The sequence below is a fragment of the Pristis pectinata genome, chromosome 7 (genome assembly GCF_009764475.1).
Source record: "Pristis pectinata isolate sPriPec2 chromosome 7, sPriPec2.1.pri, whole genome shotgun sequence".
NCBI classification, from domain to species: Eukaryota; Metazoa; Chordata; class Chondrichthyes; order Rhinopristiformes; family Pristidae; genus Pristis; species Pristis pectinata.
This window is the reverse complement of record NC_067411.1, coordinates 56,396,462-56,421,920: the sequence shown is the minus strand read 5'-3', so window position 1 is coordinate 56,421,920 and position 25,459 is coordinate 56,396,462. Positions and strand designations below refer to the sequence as shown.

The window sequence follows — 25,459 nt, the reverse complement described above, 5'->3', positions numbered from 1 at the left end:
ATGCAGCAGCAAAGAAGTGGAAGAGGACAAATGTGTCTTCTTGAAGGAAACAGTGTTTGCCATTGTAGGAATGGATATGATTTAAGGCTTGGTCCCAGTGGGGCTGAAGCATTTGATGACAGGAGGATCAGCAATCGTAATGATCCTCTCATCCCACATCTCCCTCTGAGGATTCAAGTGAAAACTTGATAAACAAAGCTATGAAAGCAAGCAACATGGCTACAATCCTTCTTCCAAACCTACTATGGCACCACCCCCGCCCACCCCCCCCCCCCCCCCCAACTCTTGCTCTGCTATACTGATGAATGCTATGGTACTGCCTCCTGTATTCAATGCAGAACTCATCAATTTTATCACCTTCTCTACGATCTTCCATCCTGCCCTCAAATTCACTTGGGCCATTTCTGGTACCCCTTTCCCTTTTCTGGATCTCTCTGCCTCCATCTCTGGAAACAAACTATCTACTGACATTTACTATAAACCCACTGACTCCTACTGCTACCTTGACCACACCTCCTACCAGTCTCTTGTAAGGACTCCATCCCTTTCTCTCAGTTTCTCCGTCTCCATCACATCTGTTCTCAAGATGCGGCCCTCCACACCCATTCCTCCCCATCCCCATAGGAGGTGCAACTCTTGTCCCTACACGTCCTCCCTCACTACCATCCAGGAATCCAACACAGCTCTTCCAGGTCAGACAAAGATTTTCATGCTCCTGCTCAACCTCATCTACTGTATTCTGTGATCTCGTTGTGGCCTCCTCTGCATCGATGTGACCAAGCATAATGGCCATCCACAATCTGCAATGGCCATTCTGACCTCCCAAATGCATGCCATTTCAACTCTCCTTACCAATCCCACACCGACCTGTCAGTTCTTCATCTGCCAGGATGAGGCCAAATGCAAACTAAAAGAACAGCATCTCATATTCTGCCTGAATAGTCTACAAACCAATGGTATGAACATTACATTTTCCAGCTTCCCCCACACCACCCCCCCCACCACCCTAACCCCACCACCCCCACCTGCAACATCCCCACACACCCTACCCCACCATCACCCCACCACACACACCCACACACTCACCCCCACCCCCCCATCCCCCACACCTCCCCCCAGACACTGACTCTTGATTCCACCCCTCCCTTTCCCCATATGGGTCCCCCCCATTATCTCCCTCCTCACCTGGTTCTACCTATCACCTGTTAGTCCCTGTATCAGCCCTCCCCCTCATCTCTTCCTACTGGCTGTCTCCCCCTCTATGGCCTCAGTCCTGATACAGGGTCTCGACCTGAAACATTGACCATCCCTTTGCCTCTACAAATGCTGCTTGACCTGTTGAGTTCCTCCAGCAGCTTGTTTTTTTGCAAACAATATAGTTAGTTGTTTTTACAATAGTAATTGCTGGCAGTAGAAACAAAAAAAAATAAAAGCAATTTCGAAGGTATTCTATATAATTTTTTTTAGCATTTTGCAAAGAAGGTGCCATGGTTATTTTACATAGAGATACTTACAGTTATATGGATATGTGGGTTCCAGTTTAGAATTGTAATCCACACAATAATAATTAATGGTTACGTATAGGTAGTGCAATGGACAATTACAAAACAAAGAAAGGTATAGAGTCATAGAGAGAGACAGCACTGAAACAGGCCCTTGGCCCACGAAGTCCGGGACTGATGATCAACTACCCATTTACACTAATCGACATTAATCCCATATTCTTTTACTTATTCTCTCCACATTCTCATCAACTCCCCCCCACCCCGCCCAAGATTCTTTCACTCACTTACACACTAGGGACAATTTACAAAGTTAAACTAACCTACCAACCTGCACATCTTGGGATGTAGGAGGAAACAGGAACACCCAGAGGAAACTCACAGGTCAGGATTGAACCCAGGTCTCTGGCACTATGGGTCCAGGTGTATTAGAGGTACAACCATCTTGGCTGTCACAGGTAATGAGCCAGGATCCAGTTGCAGGTGAAGCACTTTATTTATTTCCTTTTCCAGGATGTGGACATTGCTGCAAGGCTAGCGTTTATTGCCAACTCCACATTGCTCTTGAACTGAGCACCTTTCTAGGCCAGTTAAGAGTCAACTACGTTGGTGAGACTGTTACCACTTATAGGCTAGACCAAGTAGGAATGGCAGATTCCCTGCCCTGAATGGCATAAGTGAACCAGATTGCTTTTTGATAACATTCTGGTAGTTTTGTGGTCATCATTACTAACAGTGCTTTTTTTAATGATGTCAAGTGCCACATCTACCATGGTGGCATTTGAAATTATAGTCCAAGTCTCTATTATTAGTCTGGTAATTTAACTATTGTACCACCACCTTGCCTTTACTGGCATGTTCTCTGTTCTCTATCCCTGGAGCCCAGGTGTTGGAGTACTCCCTATTTCTGGTGCCCTGTTCCTGGAACCCTGTTGATTGGGATTTTCTCCATCCCTGGAACCCCTGTTTATTGTGGTGCTCCCTCTCTCTCAAGCCTTAGCTGGTTGGAGTGCTCACTCTTCATGAGCCCTGTTAATTCGAATTTTCACTCCCTATCCCTGGAGCTCTTGCTGACTGTCCCTCCCCCCAGTCCCTAGAAGAACCCTAATTGACTAGGGTACTTCCTGTCCCAGGAGCGCTCCATGCCTGTAGGTTTGTTCATTGAAGTGTTTCCTCCCTGTCTATGGAGCTATGCTGTCCAGGGTGCTCACTTTCCCAGGAGAACTGTCGAATGGGATGTTTCTTGAGGTCCTATTGAAGGGAATTCCTCCTTCCCGCTCGTTGGAGCCCCTGTTTATTGGGGTGTTCCCTCCCTTTCCCTGGTACCCCCGTTGATTGGAGTGCTCTTCTCCCTGAAGCCCCTGTTGATTGGAGTGCTCTTTCCTCTATCTTGAGGGCCTGTTGATTAGGACCCCCCCCCCCCCCCGTCTCTCTTGATTTCCCCCGCTGATTGGGGTGCTCCTTCCCTCTCCCTTGATCCCCCATTGATTGGGGTGCTCCTTCCCTCTCTCCTAATCCCCCGTTGATTGGGGTGCTCCTTCCCTATGTCTTCAGGAGCTGTTGATTGGGACTACTTTCTCTCTCGGTCTCCCCTTGATTGCGGTGCTCCCTCCCTCTCCCTGGAGCCCCAGTTGACTGGGATTACTCCTTCCCCCGCCCCTGAGACTCCCTGGACTGGGCTGCACTCTGTACTTGGAGCCCAGTGCCCTCGGTGCTGCTTTCAGTGAGCACTGCGCTGACAGCTGAGCCGCGGCGCGCTGACGTCAGTGGCCTGCTCGGGCGGAAGACCTGTTGCTGGAGTTGGGCTGAAACTTTCGCTCGGCTTCTCGGTGTGAAGGAATGCGAGGCGCCGAGAGTAGCGCAGGGAGCACCGCCGGGCTGGAGCGGGCCGCAGGTGAGAAGAGGCCAATCCCGAAGCCGAGCCTGGGGAAAGGAAGGCTCATTCGGTGGCTCGTTGGTTGCGGAGCCGAACTGGAGGAGGCTGCGGCTCTGAGGCGCTGTCCAGAGCTGATCGCGGAGCAGAGCAGGCCCGTGCTCGACCCCCGGGGAGGGGTGATGAAGGGAATGGGTGATAGGCTGGGCCCCCCTTCCCAACTCTTTCCACATTCTTTTTCCCGAGTGGTGCTTACTTGGCGGGCGGAGCCGCCCGTCTTCACCCCCTTCCTCCCCTCCCCCCGGGCTCCGCCTGGACAGCGAGCGGTTCTGGAATCAACATGTCGGCCCGTGGAGCCTGCAGCACACGAGCACCGAATATCCCAGATCGGCCCGGATTGCATGAATCCCCCCACACCACATGGTGCCCATGCACCCAACCACACCCTGCGTCGCATAATCTTCTGCTCCAACTCCCTATGTCTCCTGCACACCACTCACACCCAATAACCACACGATCATCCCCCGTCCCAATCCCCTGCAGTCCCTCCCCCACACCCTAGTTCCTTTGCACCTGACTCCCAGATTCCCAGCACCCTATCCACACATTCTGTGCAGCAGCATCCCCAACCCCCTTTACATTACCCTCACTTGCATGCCCTGCACACCCATTCTGCCTTGACTCAGATCCTCTGCAACCCCTTCCCGTCACTTCCTTGATCACTTGTAGTCTCCCCATCTGTTCCCCAGATCCTATGCCTACTCCTTCCTGTCCATCCCCAGGTTCCCTACTCCCATCCCATTCAACCCTGGATCCCACTACCTCCTCCTCCCTACCCTTTACTTGCTAACACTTCTCTCCACCCAACCCACCCTTATCCTGTATAGTCCACTTCCAAAATCCAGATCTGCTGCATGTCCCCCACCCATCCACTCCCAAGTCCATCAAAATTTCCTCTACCTTTCATGTACCTGGAAACCGTGTGCCTGGATTTCTCTTACCCCATAGTTCCCAAGCCCCTATAAATTCCCCATACATCTCCCTGTCCTTCTCTCCCTAGGAATCACTGCAGACTGCTCCCCATCTACCCAAAGGGTCATTCTCATGTAATACCTGAAAACCCTCTTGGATTCCTCTCCCTGATTTCTCCTCCTTGATCCCTGAACAACTTCTGCCCATCCCATTCCATTCCATTCCGTCCCATCCCTTGTAGTGCCTTTCCATCTTCCCCAGGTTCTTTGCATCTCCTCCCCTCCTCAGGATCACCTACAGCACCCTCCCCAAACTTTTTCTGGATCCCTGCACTCCACCCTGACTCTAAATTCCCCCACTCACTGCTTCCCCAAGGGGTCTGCCAGTGTCTGAGAAAAATGATGGTCCAGCAGGGTCCTCAGGAAAGGAGGGGTCTGCAGCAGTTCTGTGTTGTGGGGATTGCAAGGGGTTATTGGGAGGAGGGGCAATCCCCTTCATTACTCCTTACTCCCCCCTCCCCCCAACAGAACCTCAGCAGACCCCTGAGAATCCTGCAAGATGATTGTCTTTCCCAGAAGCTGGGAGACCCCTTAGCTCCCACAGTCCCCACCACCAGCACCCCCCTCACCACCTTTTACTTGGAAGCATGGCAGATCCCCTCCATTCTCACCTATCTACAATCTTTCCAGAGAACTCTGGCAGACTCCTCAACTCTCCTACCCAAGAACCCCCCAACTGACAACACCCCGCCCCCAAGACTGACCAGCCCTCATTTATGGAAATTTTGATTGACCCCTACCACAAATCTGCTGCCTTCTCTGTGAGCCTTGGCAGACCCTCGCTGGAATTCCTGCTCTCTTGTCCTGCCCCCAGGGTCACGTGCTCCCTTCCCTCAATCCCCAGCTGTTATTCTGTGCTCCCCCAATATCCAAAATCTTGAAGTTGCCTCCTTCTAACCCACCCACCTGATCCCCTATCCACCATCATCATCCCCTTCACTGCTTTCCAACTGTGATTCCCTGTTTTCCCTTACCCACAATGGCCTTCAGGTTCATCCTTCTTCCTTTGACTCCTTTCAGGATTGCTCATTACCTCCAGTTCCTTTCAGACCCAATATCAACCCTCTTTCCCCTCACCATCTATCCCTTTCTGATACCCTTTGGTATTTAAGGCCTTCATTCCATTATCCTGCTTTGTTTCAGCCCTTCCCCTCCCAAATCATCCTATCCTATCCTATCCTATCCCATCCCCTTCTGGGCGCGCACCCCCCATGCTATTTTTAGTATCCTTCAGGAACCCTACTCGCTATCCTGGTCCACCAAGTATCCTCTCACCCACTCCAGGGCCACCCATTGCAGATCCACGATCCACCTTCAGATCTTCATCCACAATTCTCTTCAGCACCCTTTTCCTCAGTCCGTTTCAGGCAATCATCTTCCTCCATTTTCTTTAATTTCACCTCCCACCTAAACTGATGCCCTTCAGTTCCATTCAGGATCTCCACTCTAGCACGCTTCTAAATCAGTTCATTTTCCACCCTCTTCCTATCTCCATCCATCCTTGTCTGCCCTCCCATCACTGCACCAGAACCCTCCATCATCAGCTACCTCTCCATATGCCCATCCCTAGATCTTTTCCTTCCCACCTCCATCCCAACATCCCAATCCACATCTAAAGATATTTTCTCCCTATCTTAATCTTCCATTCACATCACCATGGCTGGATCTCCTCCCTTTCACCACTCACCCTTGAAAATTTTCCCTTCCATGCCTTTCTGTCCACTTCCCTCTTGGTATCCACTGTACCACTTGGAGAGTGTAAATCTTTGGTATTTTAGAAAGTAGTTGCATACGTGCTCAGAACTCCAGTGAATGCTGAGAAGTTTGCAGCTTTGAACTCTTTAAATTTCAAAGTTTCAATAACTACTGTTTAAGTAATGAGCAATCAAAATGTCATTTTTGGCAAGAATTTAGGTATTCACAAATGTTAGTAAATTTCTCAAGTAAAATGTAATGCTTGAAATTTTATTAAATACTGTGTCCCAATAAGTACAAGGTTATTGATCCAAAGTGGTTATACTACAAAGATATTTTACATTCAGGTATTTGCCACAATATAATCTCATGTTGTTTAATTGTTGTTTAGGTCCTGAATTGCTACAATGTTGATGCAGCAGAATAAGAATTGTCTTGTTTTTAGGTTATAATTTGAAAAATTAATTTATCAGTTTATTACTTTGCAAAAATGAATCATTTTGACCCTGTATCTTACATTATCTCTTTACATACAGAAAATTAAAGATGGCCGCCCAAGTACTTGAGCAATCCAGTGGGACCGGCATGTTTTCCCACTCCAATATTGGGATTTCTTCCAATGAGGAAATATGTGGCCTTAATTACCTCTCCAAGAATGACCTGACAGCAGCACCACAGCTAGTTATGTTAGCAAATGTTGCTTTAACTGGTGACATAAGCTGTTACGATTACCATGGAGAGGATAGACTGATGGCAGAATTGAAAACAGTCGATGGCAATTTATCAGATAATGAGGAAGAATTGAGAACTGATATAAATGACACATTGCAATCAGAAAATGTAAATGCAGAAAATCAAAGTGTGTCAAATGTTGCAACAAAAGGTGGTTCTGAGACTTCCTCTCAAGACGTGAGCACAGATTCAGCAGAAGTAGTGAATCAGGAGAACTTGGCAGACAAAGGAAAGAAGTCTAAGCCATTTCGTTGTCGACCTTGTGACTATGAAGCAGAATCTGAGATGGAGTTTGTGCATCACATCAAAGTACATAGTGCCAAAAAGTTCATTGTTGAAGAAAATGCAGAAAAGCAAAGCAAATCCAAAGTTCCAGATCCTCTTCCAGAAGAGGCAGATATTTCTAAAGGCCCCATTCGCTGTGATAGGTGTGGCTATAACACAAACCGCTATGATCATTATTTGGCACATCTAAAACATCATGACAAAGTTGGAGAAAATGAGAAAGTTTATAAATGCACCATCTGCACATACACTACTGTCAGTGAATATCACTGGAAGAAGCACTTGCGGAACCACTTTCCCCGAAAGGTTTATACTTGTTCACAGTGTTCTTACTTCTCTGACAGAAAGAACAATTACGTGCAACATATGCGAACACACACAGGTATGGCCTTGTTCATTATGGAAAGAAAATTGTGAGATGCAGTGTGAGAGCTGTTTGCTGTTAATTTATGTAACAATTCCTTTATATCCCCTTGAAAGCGATGTTACGATTCAAGTGCAGTTATAATTATGAAATAGCATCGTCCATGTGCACACAAATCTCAGAAAAGGCAGCAAATGAGATGAATATTCATTTAATCCATTTTTGGTGGGGTAGTTGATATGAAATTGTTGTACAGACACAATGAAAGGTCCCTATTTTTGTTTTGATTATTGGCATAGGATCTTTTACTCAACAGGTAGATGAGGTTGTCTTTTGAATGAGAAGTTAAACCATAATGCTATTGGAGATGGAGCAGTTCCTCAGTTTGCATTGAAGTGTCACCCCAAGTTAAGTGCTCAGGTACATGAATGATGGTTTCTGACCAAGCCAAACTTGGAAATTATGCAGTTGATTAAGAACCATTTCTACTCTGCTATCTCCATGCCTGGTGAAGAAAAAAATTACAAAAAATGGATTTGAATTATATTGCACCCACTTGTGGAAGCAAACATGTAATAAAACAAACAAAAATTCCAGATATGCTTTAAACTAAATTTATTTTAACAGACATTTGCCGAATTGGCAAATATATATATATTTACATATAAAGAAACAATTTGAACAAGTCCCCAAACTCTATAGCTGTTGATATGCTTTTAAGGTGTAACTCCTGTTGTAATGAAGATGGTGCTGCAACCAGTTTGCAGAAAATAAGACCTTAAGTTATAAATAACTTAGGGATAATGACTTAAATGATTCTAATAATGTGCCTAAAAGAGGCACATTTGCAAATTGTTAGTTATTAGTCGATTGGCTAACAAGCTAATTAACAGAATCAGGTTTATTATCACTGACATATGTCGTGAAATTTGTTGTTTTGTGGCAGCAGTACAGTGCAAGATGTAAAAATTACTAGAAGTTACAAAATTAAATAGTGCAAAAAGAGGAATAATGAGATAGTGTTCATGGACTGGTTAGAAATCTGATGACGGAAGGGAAGAAGTTGTTCCTAAAATGTTGAGTGTGGGTCTTCAGGCTCCTGTACCTCCTCCCCGATGGCAGTAACGCAAAGAGGGCATGTCCCAGGTGGTGAGGGTCTCGAGGCACCGTCTCTTGAAGATGTCCTCAGTGGCAGGGAGGGTTGTGCCCGTGATGGAGCTGACTGAGTCTACAACCCTCTGCAGCCTCTTTCGATCCTGTGCATTGGAGCCTTCATTCTAGGTGGTGATGCAACAGTCAGAATGCTCTCCACCGTACATCTACAGAAATTTGCAAGAGTCTTTGGTGACATACCAAATCCCCTCAAACTCCTAATGAAGTACAGCTGCTGGCGTGCCTTCCTCGTGTTTGCATCAATGTGTTGGGCCCAAGATAGATCCTCTGAGATGTTGATGCCCAGGAACTTGAAGCTGCTCACCCTTTCCACTGCTGACCCCTCCATGAGGACTGGTGTGTTGTGACATCACTCAACCAGCCGATTTATCCCACTCCTGTAAGCCTCCTCTTTGCCATATGAGATTCTACCAAGAACAGTGGTGTTATTGGCGCATTTATAGATGGTGTTTGAGCTGTGCCTAGCCACACAGTCATGAGTATAGAGAGAGTAGAGCAGTGGGCTAAGCACGCATCTTTGAGGTGCGCCTGTGTTGATTGTCAGTGAGAAGGAGATGTTATTACCGATCTGCACTGACTGTGGTCTCCTGATAAGGAAGTCAAGGTTCCAGTTGCAGAGGGAGGTACAGAGACACAGGTTTTGAAACTTGTTGATTGGTACTGAGGGGATGATGGTGTTGAACGCCAAGCAGTAATCAATAAACAGCAGTCTGACATATGTTTTGCTGTTGTCTAGGTGCTTCAAAGCTGAGTGGACAGCATATGAGATTGCATCTGCTGTGGACCTGTTGTGGCGGTAGGCAAATTACAGCGGTCCAGGTCCTTGCTCAGGCAGGAGTTAATTCTAGCCATGACCAACCTCTCAAAGCACTTCATCACAGATGTGAACAGCAGCCAATAAAAAGAAGTTAGGGTCAAGTGGAGTGGCCTTTTTGAGGAGGGCTGCTGGTTGTCTAAATGTGGGCTTTGGTGAAGACTGGGCTTTGGTGAGGAGGGCGACTGACACTACGGTAAGGTGAGGGTAGTTTTTTTTCCCAAAATCTTTTTAGTCATGGCAGGTGAGCTCAGACCCATGCTCCTCCTGCGCAATGTGGGAACTCGGGGAGGCTGCCAGAGTCCCTGGTGACTACGTGTGCAGGAAGTGTGTCCAGCTGCAGCTTCTGACAGACCACATAATGGCACTGGAGCTGCGCATGGATTCACCTTGGAGCATCTGCAATGCTGAGAATATTGTGGATAGCACATTTAGTGAGTTGGTCACATAGTAGTTTAAGGGCCTAAGGAAATACAGGGAATGGGTGACCATCAGGCAGAGCAGTACCAGGAAGGTGGTAGAGGAGTCCCCTGAGGTCATCTCCCCCCAAAACAGATAAAACTTAGATTACCTAATTTTGCTGAAGACTCTAAATTGAATGGAAATTGTGCAGAGGATGTGGAGAATCTGCAGATAGGTTAAGTGAGTGGGCAAGGATCTGGCAGATGGAGTATAGTGTTGGTAAATGTGAGGTCATCCACTTTGGAAGGAAAAATAGAAGATCAGATTATTATTTAAATGGTGAAAGATTGCAGCATGCTGTTGTGCAGAGGGACTTGGGAGTGCTTATGCATGAATCACAAATGGTTTGCAGGTGCAACAGGTTATCAAGAAGGCAAATGAATGTTGGCCTTCATTGCTAGAGGGATTGAATTTAAGAGCAGAGAGGTTATGCTGCAATTGTACAGAGTATTGGTGAGGCTGCACCTGGAGTACTGCATGCATTTTTGCTCTCCTTACTTGAGAAAAGATGTACTTACTGGCTTTGGAGGTGGACCAGAGGAGGTTCACCAGGTTGATTCTGGAGATGAGGGGTTCAGCCTGTGAGGACAGAGAGAGTTGCCTGGGACTATACTCGCTGGAATTCAGAAGAATGAAAGTGGATTTATAGAAACATATAAAATTATGAAAGGGATAGATAAGATAGAGGCAGGAAAGTTGTTTCCACTGGTAAGTGAGACTAGAACTAGGGGACATAGCCGCAAGATTCAGGGGAGTAGATTTAGGTTGGAGATGAGGAGGAACTGCTTTTCCCAGAGAGTAGTGAATCTGTGGAGTTCTCTGCCCAGGGAAGCAGTAGAAGCTACCTCATTAAATATATTTAAGACACAGTTAGATAGATTTTTGCATATAGGGGAATTGAGGGTTATGGGGAAAAGATAGGTAGGTGGAGCTGAGGCAACAGCCAGATCAGCCATGATCTTATTGAATGGCAGAGCAGGCTTGACGAGCCTACTCCTGCTCCTGTTTCTTATGTTCTTGTGTTTACGACCAGATAATTTCAATCAATTATGTTGATTTGTGGTATTTTTATTAACCAGGATAATGAGGGAACTCCCTTGCTTGTCAAAAAAGTGTACTATGGGAAAATATATGCTGGTGGGGATCTTCAAAAGCCTCATTTAAAATACTCTGGTTGTTTTTCTGGTGGCTTTTTAAGTTTTGTTTCTTTACAATTTAGTTGGTCAAAATCCTGAATTCCTTGACAAATGCATCCTGATTATGCTCTGGCTTTACAGATAACAAACCAGAATTTTCTTGGCTTGAATTTGGATTGATCTTTCAAGAGGTTATTTAAACATATCAGTCATTTGCTCAATGATCATAGATTTCCAGAACCAATTTGTATAATGCAATTTCATTTTTGGCACTTTACAAATCTGCTCATGCTTCTGATTTTTTAGGAGACCCTACCTATGCTTTCTGTAAGCAACATGACTTACTTTCTTAATCATGCATGATCTTTTTCACAATCTATAAATCAAAAAGTTGACTTGTTTTTCCCATCTTGGGTTAAAGTGTATTAATTTTATAAATTTTCTGCCATCTAATCCCAGGATCCATTTAAAAAAAAAGATGAACTCTGCCACTTCTAACCCATTGCCTGAGTTGCATAGCAAGTGTTAAGACACAAACTAATCCTTTGACTGTTTTTCATAGGGTAGTCTGGAGGGGGAAAAGTTTACACTTGCACAAAAAAATTTCTAAAAGATTCTGAAGAATGTAAATTCTAGCTCAAATTTAAGGGAAATACAATAGCAGGAGAAAATTGCATTTATGTATTGCTTTAAAAGTAGATTGAACATCCCACAAGGATAAAGAAGATGAAACCAAAAGGCAGGTTAAAAGGCATGGCTAAGATCTTCATAGAGGAATGATTAATGAAGGTCTTAACAAGAAAGAAGATTCAGAGAGTGGCAGCTAGAGGCATGATTTCCATCGATGATGTAGAAGGGTGTCAGACTACATAAGCAGCCAGAGTTGGGACTGGGACATTTGGGATGGCATGGCGGAATGGGGGTGTGCAGGGAGTGTGTTAGTAGTAGTGAAAGAGATTGCAGGGATAGGGAGGACCCCTACAGAATACAGATGGATACAGAATTTAAACAAAATTTAAATTGAAATTTAAACAGAATTGAAATTTTAGACTTTGCCAGACTGGTTGCCAATGTACTTCAGAGTGATGTATGAGCAGGACTTTGTGCAGGATAGTGTGCGGCCACTGGAGTTCGGAATAGAATTTACATCAAAATGAATGGAAGATGGTAGGTTGGTGGAAGCACAAGAAGTGAGGGGGAATGGTGTGCAAAATTTGACCAGAGAGGCAAAAAAGATTGAAATGGAGTGAGCTGTTAAGACGAGAAGTATTTTATGACTGAGTGATGAAAAACAGGATTCAAAATTTTATTTCTTCTTCTTGTCTCCCACCATCAAAGTTTTAAAACTTCAATTGACAATATAATACAAATCTCGTGAATTGATCAGCAAGATTCCAAACGGTGTGTGATCTGTCCTTGAATAGTGGATAGGGCACAGATTGCTGCTTGGTTGAGGCCTTGCTGCAATTTCATAGAAACATAGAAAAGTAAAACATAAGAACAGCCCTTTGGCCTACCATGTCTGCACTGACCATTTTGCCAAATCAAACTAATCCCATCTGCCTGCACGTGGTCCATATCCCTCTATTCCCTTCCTGTTCATGTGTCTGTCTAAGTGCCTTTTAAACATTGCTTTTGTATCTGCTTTTACCACCTTCCCTAGCAGTGTGTTCCTGGCACCTACCATTCTCTATGTGGGGAAAATAAATTGCCTTGCAAATCTGTTTTAAATTTCCCCCCCTCTCGCCTTAAGCCTATGCCCTCTAGTATTTGACATTTACACCCTGTGAAAAAGACTCTGACTACTCTATCTATGCCTCCCTTAATTTTATATACTTATGTAAGGTCTCCCCTCAGCCTCCAATGCTCCAGAGAAAACAAACCAAGCTTGTCCAACTTCTCCTTCAAGCTAATGCTCTCCATTCCAGGCAACATCCTGGTGAACTTCTTCTGTATCCCCTCCAAAGCCTCCACTCCTTTCTACAATGTGCTGATCAGGACTCCACACAGTAATCCAAAGATGGCCTAATCAAAATTTTATACAGCTGCAACATGACTTCCCAATTTTTATTTTCAGTGCCCCAGCTGATGAAAGCAAGCATGCCATTGGTCTTTGTTACCACCCTATGCACTTGTGTTGCCGCTTTTGGGGAGCTCTGGACTTGCACCTCAAGATCCCTCTGTATATCAGTGCTCCTAAGAATCCTACTTGTATACTTTCCTCTTGCACTTGACCTCCCAAAATGCAACACCTCATATTTGTTCAGATTAAATGCCATCTGCCATTTCTCTGCTCAGCTTTCCAGCTGACCTATATCCTGTTGTATCCTATGACAAGCTTCCTTGCTACCTACTATTCCACCAGTTTTCATGTCTCAGATATTATAGCGTGGTCGCATTTTATCATGTTGGTTCTTGACTTGCTAACTTGGTTGTGGAGGCCAGTTGAACCTTCTAGCTTGAACCTGTTGCTTAGCTGCCCTAATACCCATGTTGACCTTGTGTGTATGGCATCCTGTAGTTCCTGATTCATTTCTCCTTGGCTGTCCAGAGCCCTCCAGATTCCAGTGCTGCTATCCAGGCGAACATGTACGAGTGGCTTAAGGTTTCCATTAGTGATTCTGCAGCCTTCATTCAACACCAGGATGATTTATTTTTGCATGGGCAGAGCATTCTAAACAAAGAAAACCCACTTGGCATTGGAATAACAAAGGGAAAATATTTATTTGGTGAATAGTAGGATCAGCAATCAGAAAGACTCCCAAGTTATGATATGGAAACTATTAAAGAATCTTATGATAGATGTGGAGAAAGGTACTATGAAAAGTGATGTTAGAGGATAACTTCTTGTTTAATCTTCTAAATCTCACTAAAGAATTTCAGTCCGTTTCTCAATATAGGAATGACTTTTAATCCCCTAGAAAGTGAAAGGGAGACTTAAACATTCTTTCAATGCAAAATTCACATATTGCCAGCTAAGCTTATCGCCCGAAGTGATTTTCCAATAATGGACAAAGCAGTATACCATATTTAGATTACCAGAAGAAAGACAATACTTAAGCTGCATGGGGCAATGGGGACAGGGTTTTGATGTGCCTCGAAGTGTGGTGTGGCATTATCACCACCAGCAATGTAGATTGAGCCCTGAGAGGCATGACTGTCCAAAAGTTTCTGTTAGATTGTAAGAGAACCACCATGATTGAACATGATGCATAGTCTCATCCTTGGCATCCTAATGACACAGATGCATCTTCCACAATAATAAAGGTATGAGTAACCACCACCACAAGCCTAGTGAGGAGTAACCGTTGTGAATCCTGTGGGGAATCGGTTAACAAGAGGGATCAGCTCAAAGAACACATCTTCAGCTTAAACATTGCAGAATATAACGCATAGTACACAGGACACAGCTGAAGAATTTATAAAGATTTTCAGCCAAAAAGGCTGAGGCAAAAATCCTACCCTGACCCTTCACAAGGTAGGAAAAGATGTGGTTATTGGCGGGATCTTGTTGCCACTGGTGGAAATGATAAAGGATGATGTGCTGGATGAGGAAGCTGGTAGGGTAAAAGGTGAAGACTCAGGGAACTCTTCTGTTGGGAGGAGGGTGAGAACAGAAGTCTGAGAAACAGAAAATGTGCAAGAGAGTTCCATCAACCACAGCAGAAGGGAAGCCACATTTCCTGAAAAAGGACGTTTCAGATGTCCTGGAATGGAAGGCCTCATCTTGAGAGCAGATGCAGTGGAAACAGAAATTGGGGGAAAGGAGTGGCATCCTTATAAAAGACAGTGTGGGAAGGGGTGTAGTTTAAGTAGTTGTGGGAGTTGGTGGTGGGTTTAGCTGCAGGGAGACAATTCTTCCCCCCTCCCCCCCCCACAGATGTTGCTCAACACACTGAGTTCTTCCAGCAGATTGTTTTTGCTCCAGATTTCAGACTCTGCAGACTCTTGTGTCTCTTTGATATATGTGTTTGGCTTCTGATGGATGTCTTGAGTTAGGAAAATAGTTTTGTAAATCAATGCCCCCTCTATCTTGTCAGCCAGCTGTTTCTCCTTTTTATTTGTTCTAGCCCAAAATCATTGGAATTTTTTCACTTTCTTATATATTGATTTATCAGAGAAAAATCCTTGAATTTCAATAACAATGCTTATCAAGCAATTGGTTTGTTTATGTATTCTCTGTGTAGTTGAGCCTATTTTCAATGGCTGGTACAAATGGAATGATCTTTACTAACAATGCTTGCGTTGATGATAGTAATTTATCTGTTTGTTTTTGATTACGTTAAACTTGACAGATTGGATATGTCCCATGTTCAATCCCTTAATCTTTGCTAGGTTAATTGATGTTAGACAACAAAATGATAGCAAGTGTTACAGTTGCCACTGACATCCGTAGTTAGCAAGGATAACATTGACCAGTCCCTATTTCTGATCATTATGTAGTTACTTTCTGCAGAGATGCATGCAACTCTTCATTTGTTCAGACCCAGTTGCAATATTCCAGTGATGTGGAATAGTCAGCTATTAGTGACTCTTCTGGTTCACAGAACAATAATAGTAATTTCAGCAGTGCATTGAAGAATAACCTGTGTCTATGGAACTGTTCATTAGGATATAGCATTTTCTCCCTTGTACCTTGTCACTGAGTTTTGTTGCTGTACAGAAAAGATTATTAATTGTTGACAACTGCAACCTCTGCAAAATGTTTGATGCTTTTTACTGTCTTTCCTCTGTTTCACCTGTTGATGGTTTAAATTGTGGAAAGGATTGATTGTCAAGTAATGTGGACTATTCTGCCCCCTGTGAGGCTAAAGAAATTCAAGTATCCTTTAAGAGTGAACTGTTCGAGTATAATTTAGATCTAGAGTGACAATTTTATCATGGTTTAGCATTTACAGCTAAGGGGCGGCTATCCCTTAGAAGTACATGCTTCAGTTTTGTCAATGAAAGGAACTGTAACCATTTGTGCTTGTGGAAGCAGTTGGACTAGGTAAGAGGTTGTAACTACCATAAACATTGCATACAATTATTACAACTGTTAACCTCCTACAAAAATGTTAGTGTTATTTAGTTAATAAAACATTCCATTGCTGTTAGCCTTCATTACATCCTGGTCTATCAAGATAACAACGTTAGAGTTCTCATTCCTGTGTTTGCTGCAAAGTTACTGATCTCCTCCAGCCTCAGATCTCAGGGGCATCTGTACTCCCCAAGCGCTGGGCTCTTGTAGATCACACATTTTTCCCCACCAACACATTGTCTTGACGGTAAGCTCCCATCCCCAAAACATCTTGTACCCTGTTGGACCAATCTTGGTGTTGCCTGTCCTAATATGTCCTTTGATTTGGCATTGTACTCGAATATTTTGGGACATAGAACAGTACAGCACAGGAATAGGCCCTTCAGCCCACAATGTTGTAGCGAACTAATTAAAAATAATTAAACTAATCTCTTCTGCCTGCACAATGTCCATATCCCTCCATTCTTTGTCTAAGAGCCTCTTAAACGCATCTATCGTATTTGCCTCCACTACCACCCTGGCAGCGCATTCCAGGCACCCACCAGTCTCTTTGTAAAAACTCCACTCCCCCCGCCCCCCCCCCCCCCCCCCCCCCCCCCCCCCCCCCCCCCCCCCATGATGCATGCCCTCTACTATTAGATATTGCAACCCTGGGAAAGAGATATCAGGTGTCTACTCTATTTATGCCTCTCATAATCTCTCAAACTTCTGTCAGGTCTCTCCTCATCCTCTGCTGCTCCAGAAAAAAAACAACCCAAGTTTGTCTAACCTCTCCTTGTAAGACGTGCCCTCTAATCCATACAGCATCCTGGTAAATCTTTTCTGCACCCTCTCCAAAGCCTCCCCAAGCTTCCTATAATGGGGTAGCTAGAACTGAATGCAATACTCCAGATGTGGCCTAACCAGAGTTTTATAAAGCTGCAGTATAACTTACTGACTCTTGAACTCATTGCCTCAAATAGAGGCAAGCATGCCATATTCCTTCTTTACCACCTATCAACCTGTGCAGCCACTTTCAGGGAGCTGTGGACCTGGGCCCCTAGATCCCTCTGTACATCAACACTGTTAAGGGGTCCTACTGTTGACTGTGTACTGTCCCTTTACATTTGATCTCCCAAACCCAGTATTGGTCAACTGAAGCAGATAGTTCCAGCATCGCTGAAGCCCTTCTCATCCTGTTTTTACAGATGGTTCTTGTACATAAATGAAAATAGAAAATATTAGTGCTTCTTTGTAACAGTATAAGAGGATAAAGTCATTGGGGTGGAGGGGTGACTCCATAATGAGCAAAGAACACAGTATATTTCCATCTAGATGATGGTAAGGAAGGATTCGGCAGGTGAGGAGAAGGTAAAGTTGGATTTTGGAAGCACGTTGAAAGTTTTCCAATGAATATGGCTGTGTCCATCTCCTGATTGCATGTGAAGCTTGAAATGTAAGGGAAACTGGTTCTACCTTTTCTCCAGGCAGTTAAAGGTCCTTTTTCTGGTAATATTTCTCTGGGAATCTGATCTGTGAGAAAGAAAATATTTGAGACAATGGAGATTGATTTAAAATTACTCCCTGGACAATCAGTTACAAAATCTTTATGATCTGCAGCAATATGACACCTGTGCTCCTCAAGGAAAAGTTGTTTCTAGCTTTAATAGAACTGTACCATAACACCTGCAGTAGCATTGGTCAAGTTATATTGATGTCTTTATGTTGATATATGCTGTTTTGGGTTTGGATGTTTGCAGCTGAGTTTGATGGAAAAAGTGACTGTACCTGAGCATAGTCAAGCTGATGGATACATTATGTTAGAAAAACTTCATTCAGTTGAAATTTTTAGAGTATATTTCCTTTAAACCAGATTTAATGTATTATTTCGGGGGAAAATGTAAAAGGGACCCTGGCCAGTGTTTATTTCATACTGCGTTGTCATCATAAGCAAATTATTTAGTTGTTATCGTACTGCTGTTTGTAGAATCTTTCATTGTGAACATTGATTTCTGTATATCCTGTACTATAAAGAATTTGTATTTGGTTTAATATTGTCACTTGTACCAAGGTATAATGAAATACTTGTCTTGCATACTGTTCATACAGATCAATTGAGGTTGTACACATTTAAAAAAAATACAGAATGCAGAGTAAAGTATCACAGCTACAGAGAAAGTGGAGTGCAGATAGACAATAAGGTTCAAGGTCATAACAAGGTAGATTGTGAGGTCAAGAGTTCATCTTATCGTACTAGGGAACCATTCAATAGTATTATAATAGTGGGATAGAAGCTGTCCTTGAGCCTGGTGGTACATGCCTTCAGGTTTTATATCTTCTGCCCGATGGGAGAGTGGAGAAGAGAGAATGCCTGGGGTGGGTAGGGTTTTCAGTTATGCTGGCCTCTTTACCAAGGCATTGAGAAGGGGAGGCTGGTTTCCATAATGTGCTGAGCTGTGTCTATAACCCTCTGCAGTTTCTTGCAGTCCCGGACAGAGCAGTTGCCATACCAAGCCGTGATACATCCAGATAGGATGCTTTCTATGGTGTATTGATAAAAGTTGCTGAGTGTCAAAGGGGATGTGCCAAATTTCTTTAGCCTCCTGAGAAAGTAGAGGCACTGGTGAGCTCTCATGGTCATGGTGTCTATGTGGTTGGACAGGGCAGGCTACTGGTGATGTTCATTCCTAGGAATTTGAAGCTCTCAACCCTCTCGACCTCAGCACTGTTGATGTAGACAGGACCATGTGCACAGCCCCCCTTCTTTAAGTCAATGACCAGCTCTTTTGTTTTGCTGACATTGCGGGAAAGGTTGTTGTCATTACACCATGTCACTAGGCTCTCTATCTCCTTCCTGTACTCCAACTCATTGTTATTTGAGATTCTGCCCACTATGCTGGTGTCATCTGCCAACTTGTAAATGGAGTTGGAGCAGAACCTGGCCATGCAGTCATGAGTGTATAGAGAATAGAGTAGGGGGCTGAGGACGCAGCCTTGTGGAGCACTAGTGTTGAGAATAATCGTACCAGAGGTGTTGCTGCTTATCCTTACTGATTTCGATCTGTTGGTCAGGAAGTCGAGGATCCAGTTGCAAAGGGAGGTGTTGAGTCCCAGGTCTCGGATTTTGGTGATGGGTTTACTATTAGGTAACCAAAACTTATAAGTACATAGTTGATAGTAACATTGTAGAGCATCCTGAGGTTTTGTGCTCTACACAGTAACATAGATTGCGGGTACATAACAGTTTTCAAAGCATCCTATGTCTAAAATGTTCTAGGCACCCACATCTTGATAATTTTTTAACATACTGTAAATGATAAACTGACTGTGGTGACATTGGAATGTGTTACACAAGGCTTAGTGATGTCATTGGGTTGATGAAACAATGCAGCATATGCTTAAGAAGATTCTGTGTCAGCAGGCCTTCCAGCTTTTTTCTTTTATTGCTGTGGGGTTGCTTGGGTGTATTGGAGGGACTTCTGGAAACCTTAAATCTTTGTTCTTATTAATTTTCATATGTGCTTTAATTGCTGATAGAGGATATATTTTTCAGTGATTGCAGCCAGGGACAACCTTTTCCAGCTCCAAGATGCATAGAATAGAGTGAGAACTATGGCAAATATCAAGTTGCCCCTAAATGTTGGATTGGGTGAGGCTCCTGGAGCACAGTTTGAGTAGCCCAGTGTAAAGTTTTCAACCTCCAAACCAGAGTAGCATTCTCTTTTTAATTTGTATGCTTGCTTTACAGGTGAACGGCCTTACAAATGCCCACAGTGTCCTTACTCAAGTTCCCAGAAAACTCACCTGACCAGGCACATGCGTACACATTCAGGTTAGTATAATAAGTGGTGAGTGGGCCTAAGTTTGTTGAAATTCCGGATGAATTAATGGAAGAATAACGTGTTTTTATTAAAGGAATCAGTGTTTCACGTAATGCAGGTTCAAATCCTGCCAGTTTCAGAATTTGGTGTTTTTATTTCTACATCATACAGCATAGAAGCAGGACCTTTGGCCTAACTGGTGCATGCTGATCAAGATTCCTGTTGAAGCTAATCCCACTTGCCCGTGCTTTGCCTATATCTCTCTAAACCTTTTCTATCCATGTACCTGTCCAAGTACCTTTTAAATGTTGTTAATGTACCTGCCTCAACTACTTCCTCTGGCAGCTCATTCCAGATACTGACCAGTTTCTGGGTGGAAAAATTGCCCCTCAGGTTCCTATTAAACCTCTCCCCTCTCACCTTAAACCCATGCCCTCTAGTTCTAGATTCTCCAACCCTGGGAAACAGACTGCGCATTCACCTGATCTATGCCTCTCATAATTTTATATACCTCTATAAGATCACCCCTTATTCTTATTCTCATATGCTCCAATGGCAGGGGTGAAGGTGAAGGAAGGAAGGTCTCAACCTCTCTCCATAACTCAGTCCCATGAGTCCTGGCAGCCTCGTAAATCTCCTCTGCACACTCTCCAGCTTAATGTCATCTTTCCTATAGCAGGGTAACCAAAACTGAACACACTATTACAAGTGCTGCTTCACCAACGTCTTGTACAACTGAAACATAACATCCCAACTTCTATACTTTGTGCCCTGGGTAACGAAGGCCAGTGTGCCAAAAGTGTCCTTCACCACCCTGTCTACCTGCAACGCCACTTTCAGGGAACTGTGTACTCCTAGGTCCCTTTGTTCTACAACAATCCCAGGGCCCTACTGTTTACTGTTAAAATCCTACCCTAATTTGTCTTCCCAAAGTGCAACATCTTGCACTTATGCGAACTAAACTCCATTTGCCATTCCTCGACCTACTTACCCAGCTGATCAAGATTCCTCTGTAAATCCTGATAACCATCTTCACTGTCAACGACAACACCTATTTTGTTGTCATCTGCAAATTTACTAACCATGCTTTATACATTCTCATCCAAATCATTGATATAGGTGACAAATAACAATGGGTCTAGAACACCACTAGTCATGGGCCTCCAGTCTGAAAAGCAATCTTCCACCATCACCCTCTGCTTCCTGCCATCAAGCCAATTGTGTACCCAATTAGTTAGATCACATGGGATCCAGGGAGAGCTAACTTTCCATAGCAGCTTACCACGCAGAACCTTATCAAAGGCCTTGCTGAAGTCTATATATACCATGTCTACCACCCTGCCCTCATGAACCTTCTTGGTTACTTCTTCAAAAAAAAACTCAATCAAATTTGTGAGACATGATCTCCCACACACAAAGTCGTGCTGACTATCCATAACCAACCCCCGTCTTTCCAAATGCTTGTATATCTTATCCCTCAGAATCCCCTCTAGTAACTTTACCTACTACAGATGTTAGGCTTACTGGTCTATAGTTCCCAGGTTTTTCTTTGCAGCCCTCCTTAAATAAAGGCTCAACATCAGCCATCCTCTAGTCTTCCGGCACTTCACTTGTCAGTAAAGATGATGCATATATCTCAGCCAGGGCTCCCGCAATTTCTTCTGTAGCCTCCCACAGTGTTCTTGGATATTACCTGATAAGGCCCTATTCTCTCTCAAGTTACTCTTTTTTCCCTTAATATACTTACAAAATCTCTGGATTATCCTTAATCTTCCCTGCCAAAGCTATCTCATGTCCCCTTTTTGCTCTTCTGATTACCTTCTTGAGTATACTCCTGCAACCCCAATACTCCTCCAGAGATTCAGTTGATCCCAGCTGCCTGTACCTGACCAATGCCTCCTTTTCCCTGACCAGATCCTCAATATCCCTCACCATCCAGGGCCTACCTTTCACTCTAATAGGAACATAAAGATCTTGAACTCTTGCTTAACTCACTTTTAAAAGTCTTCCACTTGCCAAACATCCCTTTGCCTGCAAACAATCTACTCTAATCAACTTTTTCAAGTTCCTATCTAATACCATCAAAATTTGCCTTGCCCCAATTTAGAACTTGTGGAACAGATGTGTCTCTTTCCATAATTGAAAACTAATAGAACTATGGTCATTGGTCCCAAAGTGTTTCCCCCACTGACACCTCAGTCATTTGTTCTGCTCCCACTTTCCCAAGAGTACCAAGAGTAGGTCAAGCTTTGCCCTCTCCCTAGTAGGGTTTTCAATATATTGCATGAGGAAACTTTCCTGAACACATTTAACAAATTCCACCCCATCTAAGGCCTTGGCACTATGGCAGTCCAGTCTATATTAGAAAAGTTAAAATCCCTACTGTGACAACTCTATTATTCCTGCAATTTTCTGCAATCAAGCTACATACTTGTTCCTCTAATTCCCATTGACGATTAGGGGGCCTGTAGTACAATCCCAACAAGGTGATCATCCCCTTCTTATTTCTCAGCTCCACCCATAAAGCCTCACTGGATGATCCTTCAGTAATTTAATCTCGGACTATTTCCATGAGGTTCTCATTAATCAAAAATGCAACTCCCCCTTCTGTCTTTCCTCCGCCTCTATCCCGCCTATACCACCTGTACCCTGGAACATTCAGCTGTCAGTCCTGTCCCACTTTAGCCATGTTTCTGTAATGACTATAATATCCCAGTCTAATGTTGCTGTCCATGCCCTGAATTCATCTGCCTTGCCTGTCAGACCTCTTGCATTGAAATAAATGTAAATTAATCCAACAGACTTCCTTTGCTCCCTGCCATGCTGCTGTCTGTTGACCTTGCTATCATTGAATTCTGTCTCAATTTCCAATCTCCCATCTGCCTCACTTCTGCGTTGGATCCCATCCCTCTGACAATCCAGTTTAAACTCTCCTGACAGTACCAGCAGATCTGCCTGCTGGGATATTGGTATCCCTCCAGTTCAGGTGCAACCTGACCCTCTTGTATAGGTCACCTCAGTCCCAGAAGAGATATTAATTGTCCACAAATCTGAATCCTTGCCCTCTGCACTAACATTTATCTGCCCTACCCTCCTATTCTTACCCTCCCTAGCTCCTGGCACTGGGAGTAATCCAGAGATTAACACTTTCCAGAGGTCCTACTTTCTAACCTCTTTCCTAACTCCCTATTATTGTCTGCAGGACCTCATCGCTTTTTCTACCCATGTCATTTGCGCCAATGTGCACAATGACTTCTGGCTGCTCACCCTCCCCCTTATTAACAAAAGATCTGAAAATAAGTTGGTATCAGAAAAGGTGACCATCAAGCTATTAGTTTGCCATAAAAACCTAACGAATTCACTGTTATCCTCCAGGGAACGATAGTTCCCCTTGCTGGTTGTGGCTTCTTCTGTCACCATAGTTTTGCATCAGCATGGTTAACTCGTGACTGCCCTTTGAAGATACCTAGCAGGGCCATTTCCTTTTAGAAATGGGCAACACATTTAGACTTTCCCAGCAATTCCCAAGTTCTGAATTATTTTTAACTTGTCGTTCCTCAACTCACCAGCAATGATTTTTAATTAGTGTTGCAAGTGCTCAACTTAAATTCTATCCCAACTGATGAGTTCAACATTATTTTGCTTTGTCTTTCTTGCACCTCTTAAGTTTTTGTCACTCCTGGAAACACATGCTGCACGAAGTTCTCCCATGATGTCCAACCCTGGATAACAAAAGCTAGCAAGCATTTAGCAACAAATGTATGAAAGTCATTGTGAGCAAAAGCTTTGACTAATTTTTCACCTACCCAACTGAGTGGAGATCAGTTATGTTCCTTGCTGTGGGATTGGCTATCTTGTCACAGACTTTTATGGCTTCAACTACATTATGTATTGCCTTTAAAGACAACCATCACAATATTGTGTATTTTTCAGTGTATTTTTGCTTTTGTTTTTTGTCAAGTTTGAAAACTACTTTGCAGATTATCTTCTCAGTGAGTGAATGACTTTAGAATATATTACTGAACTGCTTATTGCCTTCAGCAATAGGAATATAATTTTTTTCCCCATAAACATTTGAACTGGTGCTATTTATTGCAGGTATTGAATTCAGAGATGGTGTTTTCAGCTCTTTCTGAACAACATATTTCAGACTTTTTTGAGTTTTGTTCTATGTTTCAGGAAATACAGTTGATAACATATTGATTCAGCTTGATTAACCAATGAGAAGCTGAACCATGACAACCAGACAGGTTTAAATGACGATCCCTGTCTCTGCTGAGTTGGCTGATCTCAGCCAGGTTGACATTAGGTGTGTTATGCATAACTCTGGTCCTGCAATGTTAAGAATGGGAAGATCAGCCAGTAATTACAACACAAATACTTGAGTGGTGTCCATGGGAAATAGGAACAGGATTGGGGATGCCGTCGCATGTTTGGTGGAGTAAAGACTCGTAGATAAGAGGATAGCAACCTGACTGAGTAGTGAGAAATACTGCTGGCAAGTGTGGAACACCAAGAAACAAACACCCACAAATGATGAAATTGGCAAAAAAAAGGAAAAAAATCTTAAACTGATGACTTATAAAATTTACATTTAGCTGCCACATGCAAATGGAATAAAGCTGTTATTAAAGGAACCACTCTTTCCTCTGTTTGGTTATTGCTAAGCTTCATGCATCTTTTGTACTTGGAAGTTCTAGAAAGTTCCAGGACCTGCAATTAATGTAGATCTGTGCTGCCTTAGGATTCCATGGTGATTTTTTACTTATTGTCAAAACCTAGGAAGTATTCAGTCCAGTTCTGGAAACTCAAACGTTTTAAAATGAGACAGAGTCCAATTATATCAGTTCATCCTTTACCAGAAATACTTTGGGGGTTCCTATCTGTTAACTGGAGCTTCTGACTATTGCTCAGATTAACTAGTTATGTGGAGAAACTGAAGCAGTGAACCTGGTTTTGAGAATGAACTACAGTTCAATAGTACGAACAATCATTTGGAATTATTGATTTCATCAAGCTGTCCATCTCGATCTTGTATGAATAGAACTTAGTGTCCACACAAGAGTATAAGAAATAAAAGTAGGGCATTGGGTCCCTTGGGCATGTAACGAAATGGAGCTAAGGTACAGATCAGCAGTGATCTTACTGAATGATGGAACAGGCACAAGAGACTGAATGTCCTTTGTCATTCACTTGTCTTTATCCCCCTGAAACCTCTTAGCATTTTTCTCACAGCCCACACTGACACCTAGCTTTGTATAATTGGTATAATTTATTTATTATAATTTATAATTTGTATAATGGGCGGCACGGTAGCGTAGCGGTTAGCGCGACGCTGTTACAGCGCCAGCGATTGGGGTTTGATTCCCGTCGCTGTCTGTAAGGAGTTTGTACATTCTCCTGTGTCTGCATGGGTTTCCTCCGGGTGCTCTGGTTTCCTCCCACATTCTAAAGATGTACGGGTAGGTTAATTTGGGGTTTAAAATGGGCGGCGCGGACTCGTTGGGCCAGAAGGGCCTGTTACCACGCTGTAAAAATAAAATTTAATTTAAAAAAAATTTAAATTTATTAA

General features: G+C 43.5%; 1 protein-coding gene across 1 annotated transcript in view; it reads left to right on the top strand.

The window, feature by feature from the left end:
* The first annotated feature begins 3,273 nt into the window (after positions 1-3,273).
* Positions 3,274-25,459, top strand: part of rest (RE1-silencing transcription factor) — a 36,586-nt gene continuing 14,400 nt past the window's right edge. Inside the window, exons 1-3 of the mRNA XM_052020273.1 lie at positions 3,274-3,396; positions 6,638-7,500; positions 19,815-19,898. Coding sequence (XP_051876233.1) covers positions 6,648-7,500; positions 19,815-19,898 — 937 coding nt within the window. The 5' untranslated portion in view covers positions 3,274-3,396; positions 6,638-6,647. The remainder of the gene's footprint in view (positions 3,397-6,637; positions 7,501-19,814; positions 19,899-25,459) is intronic.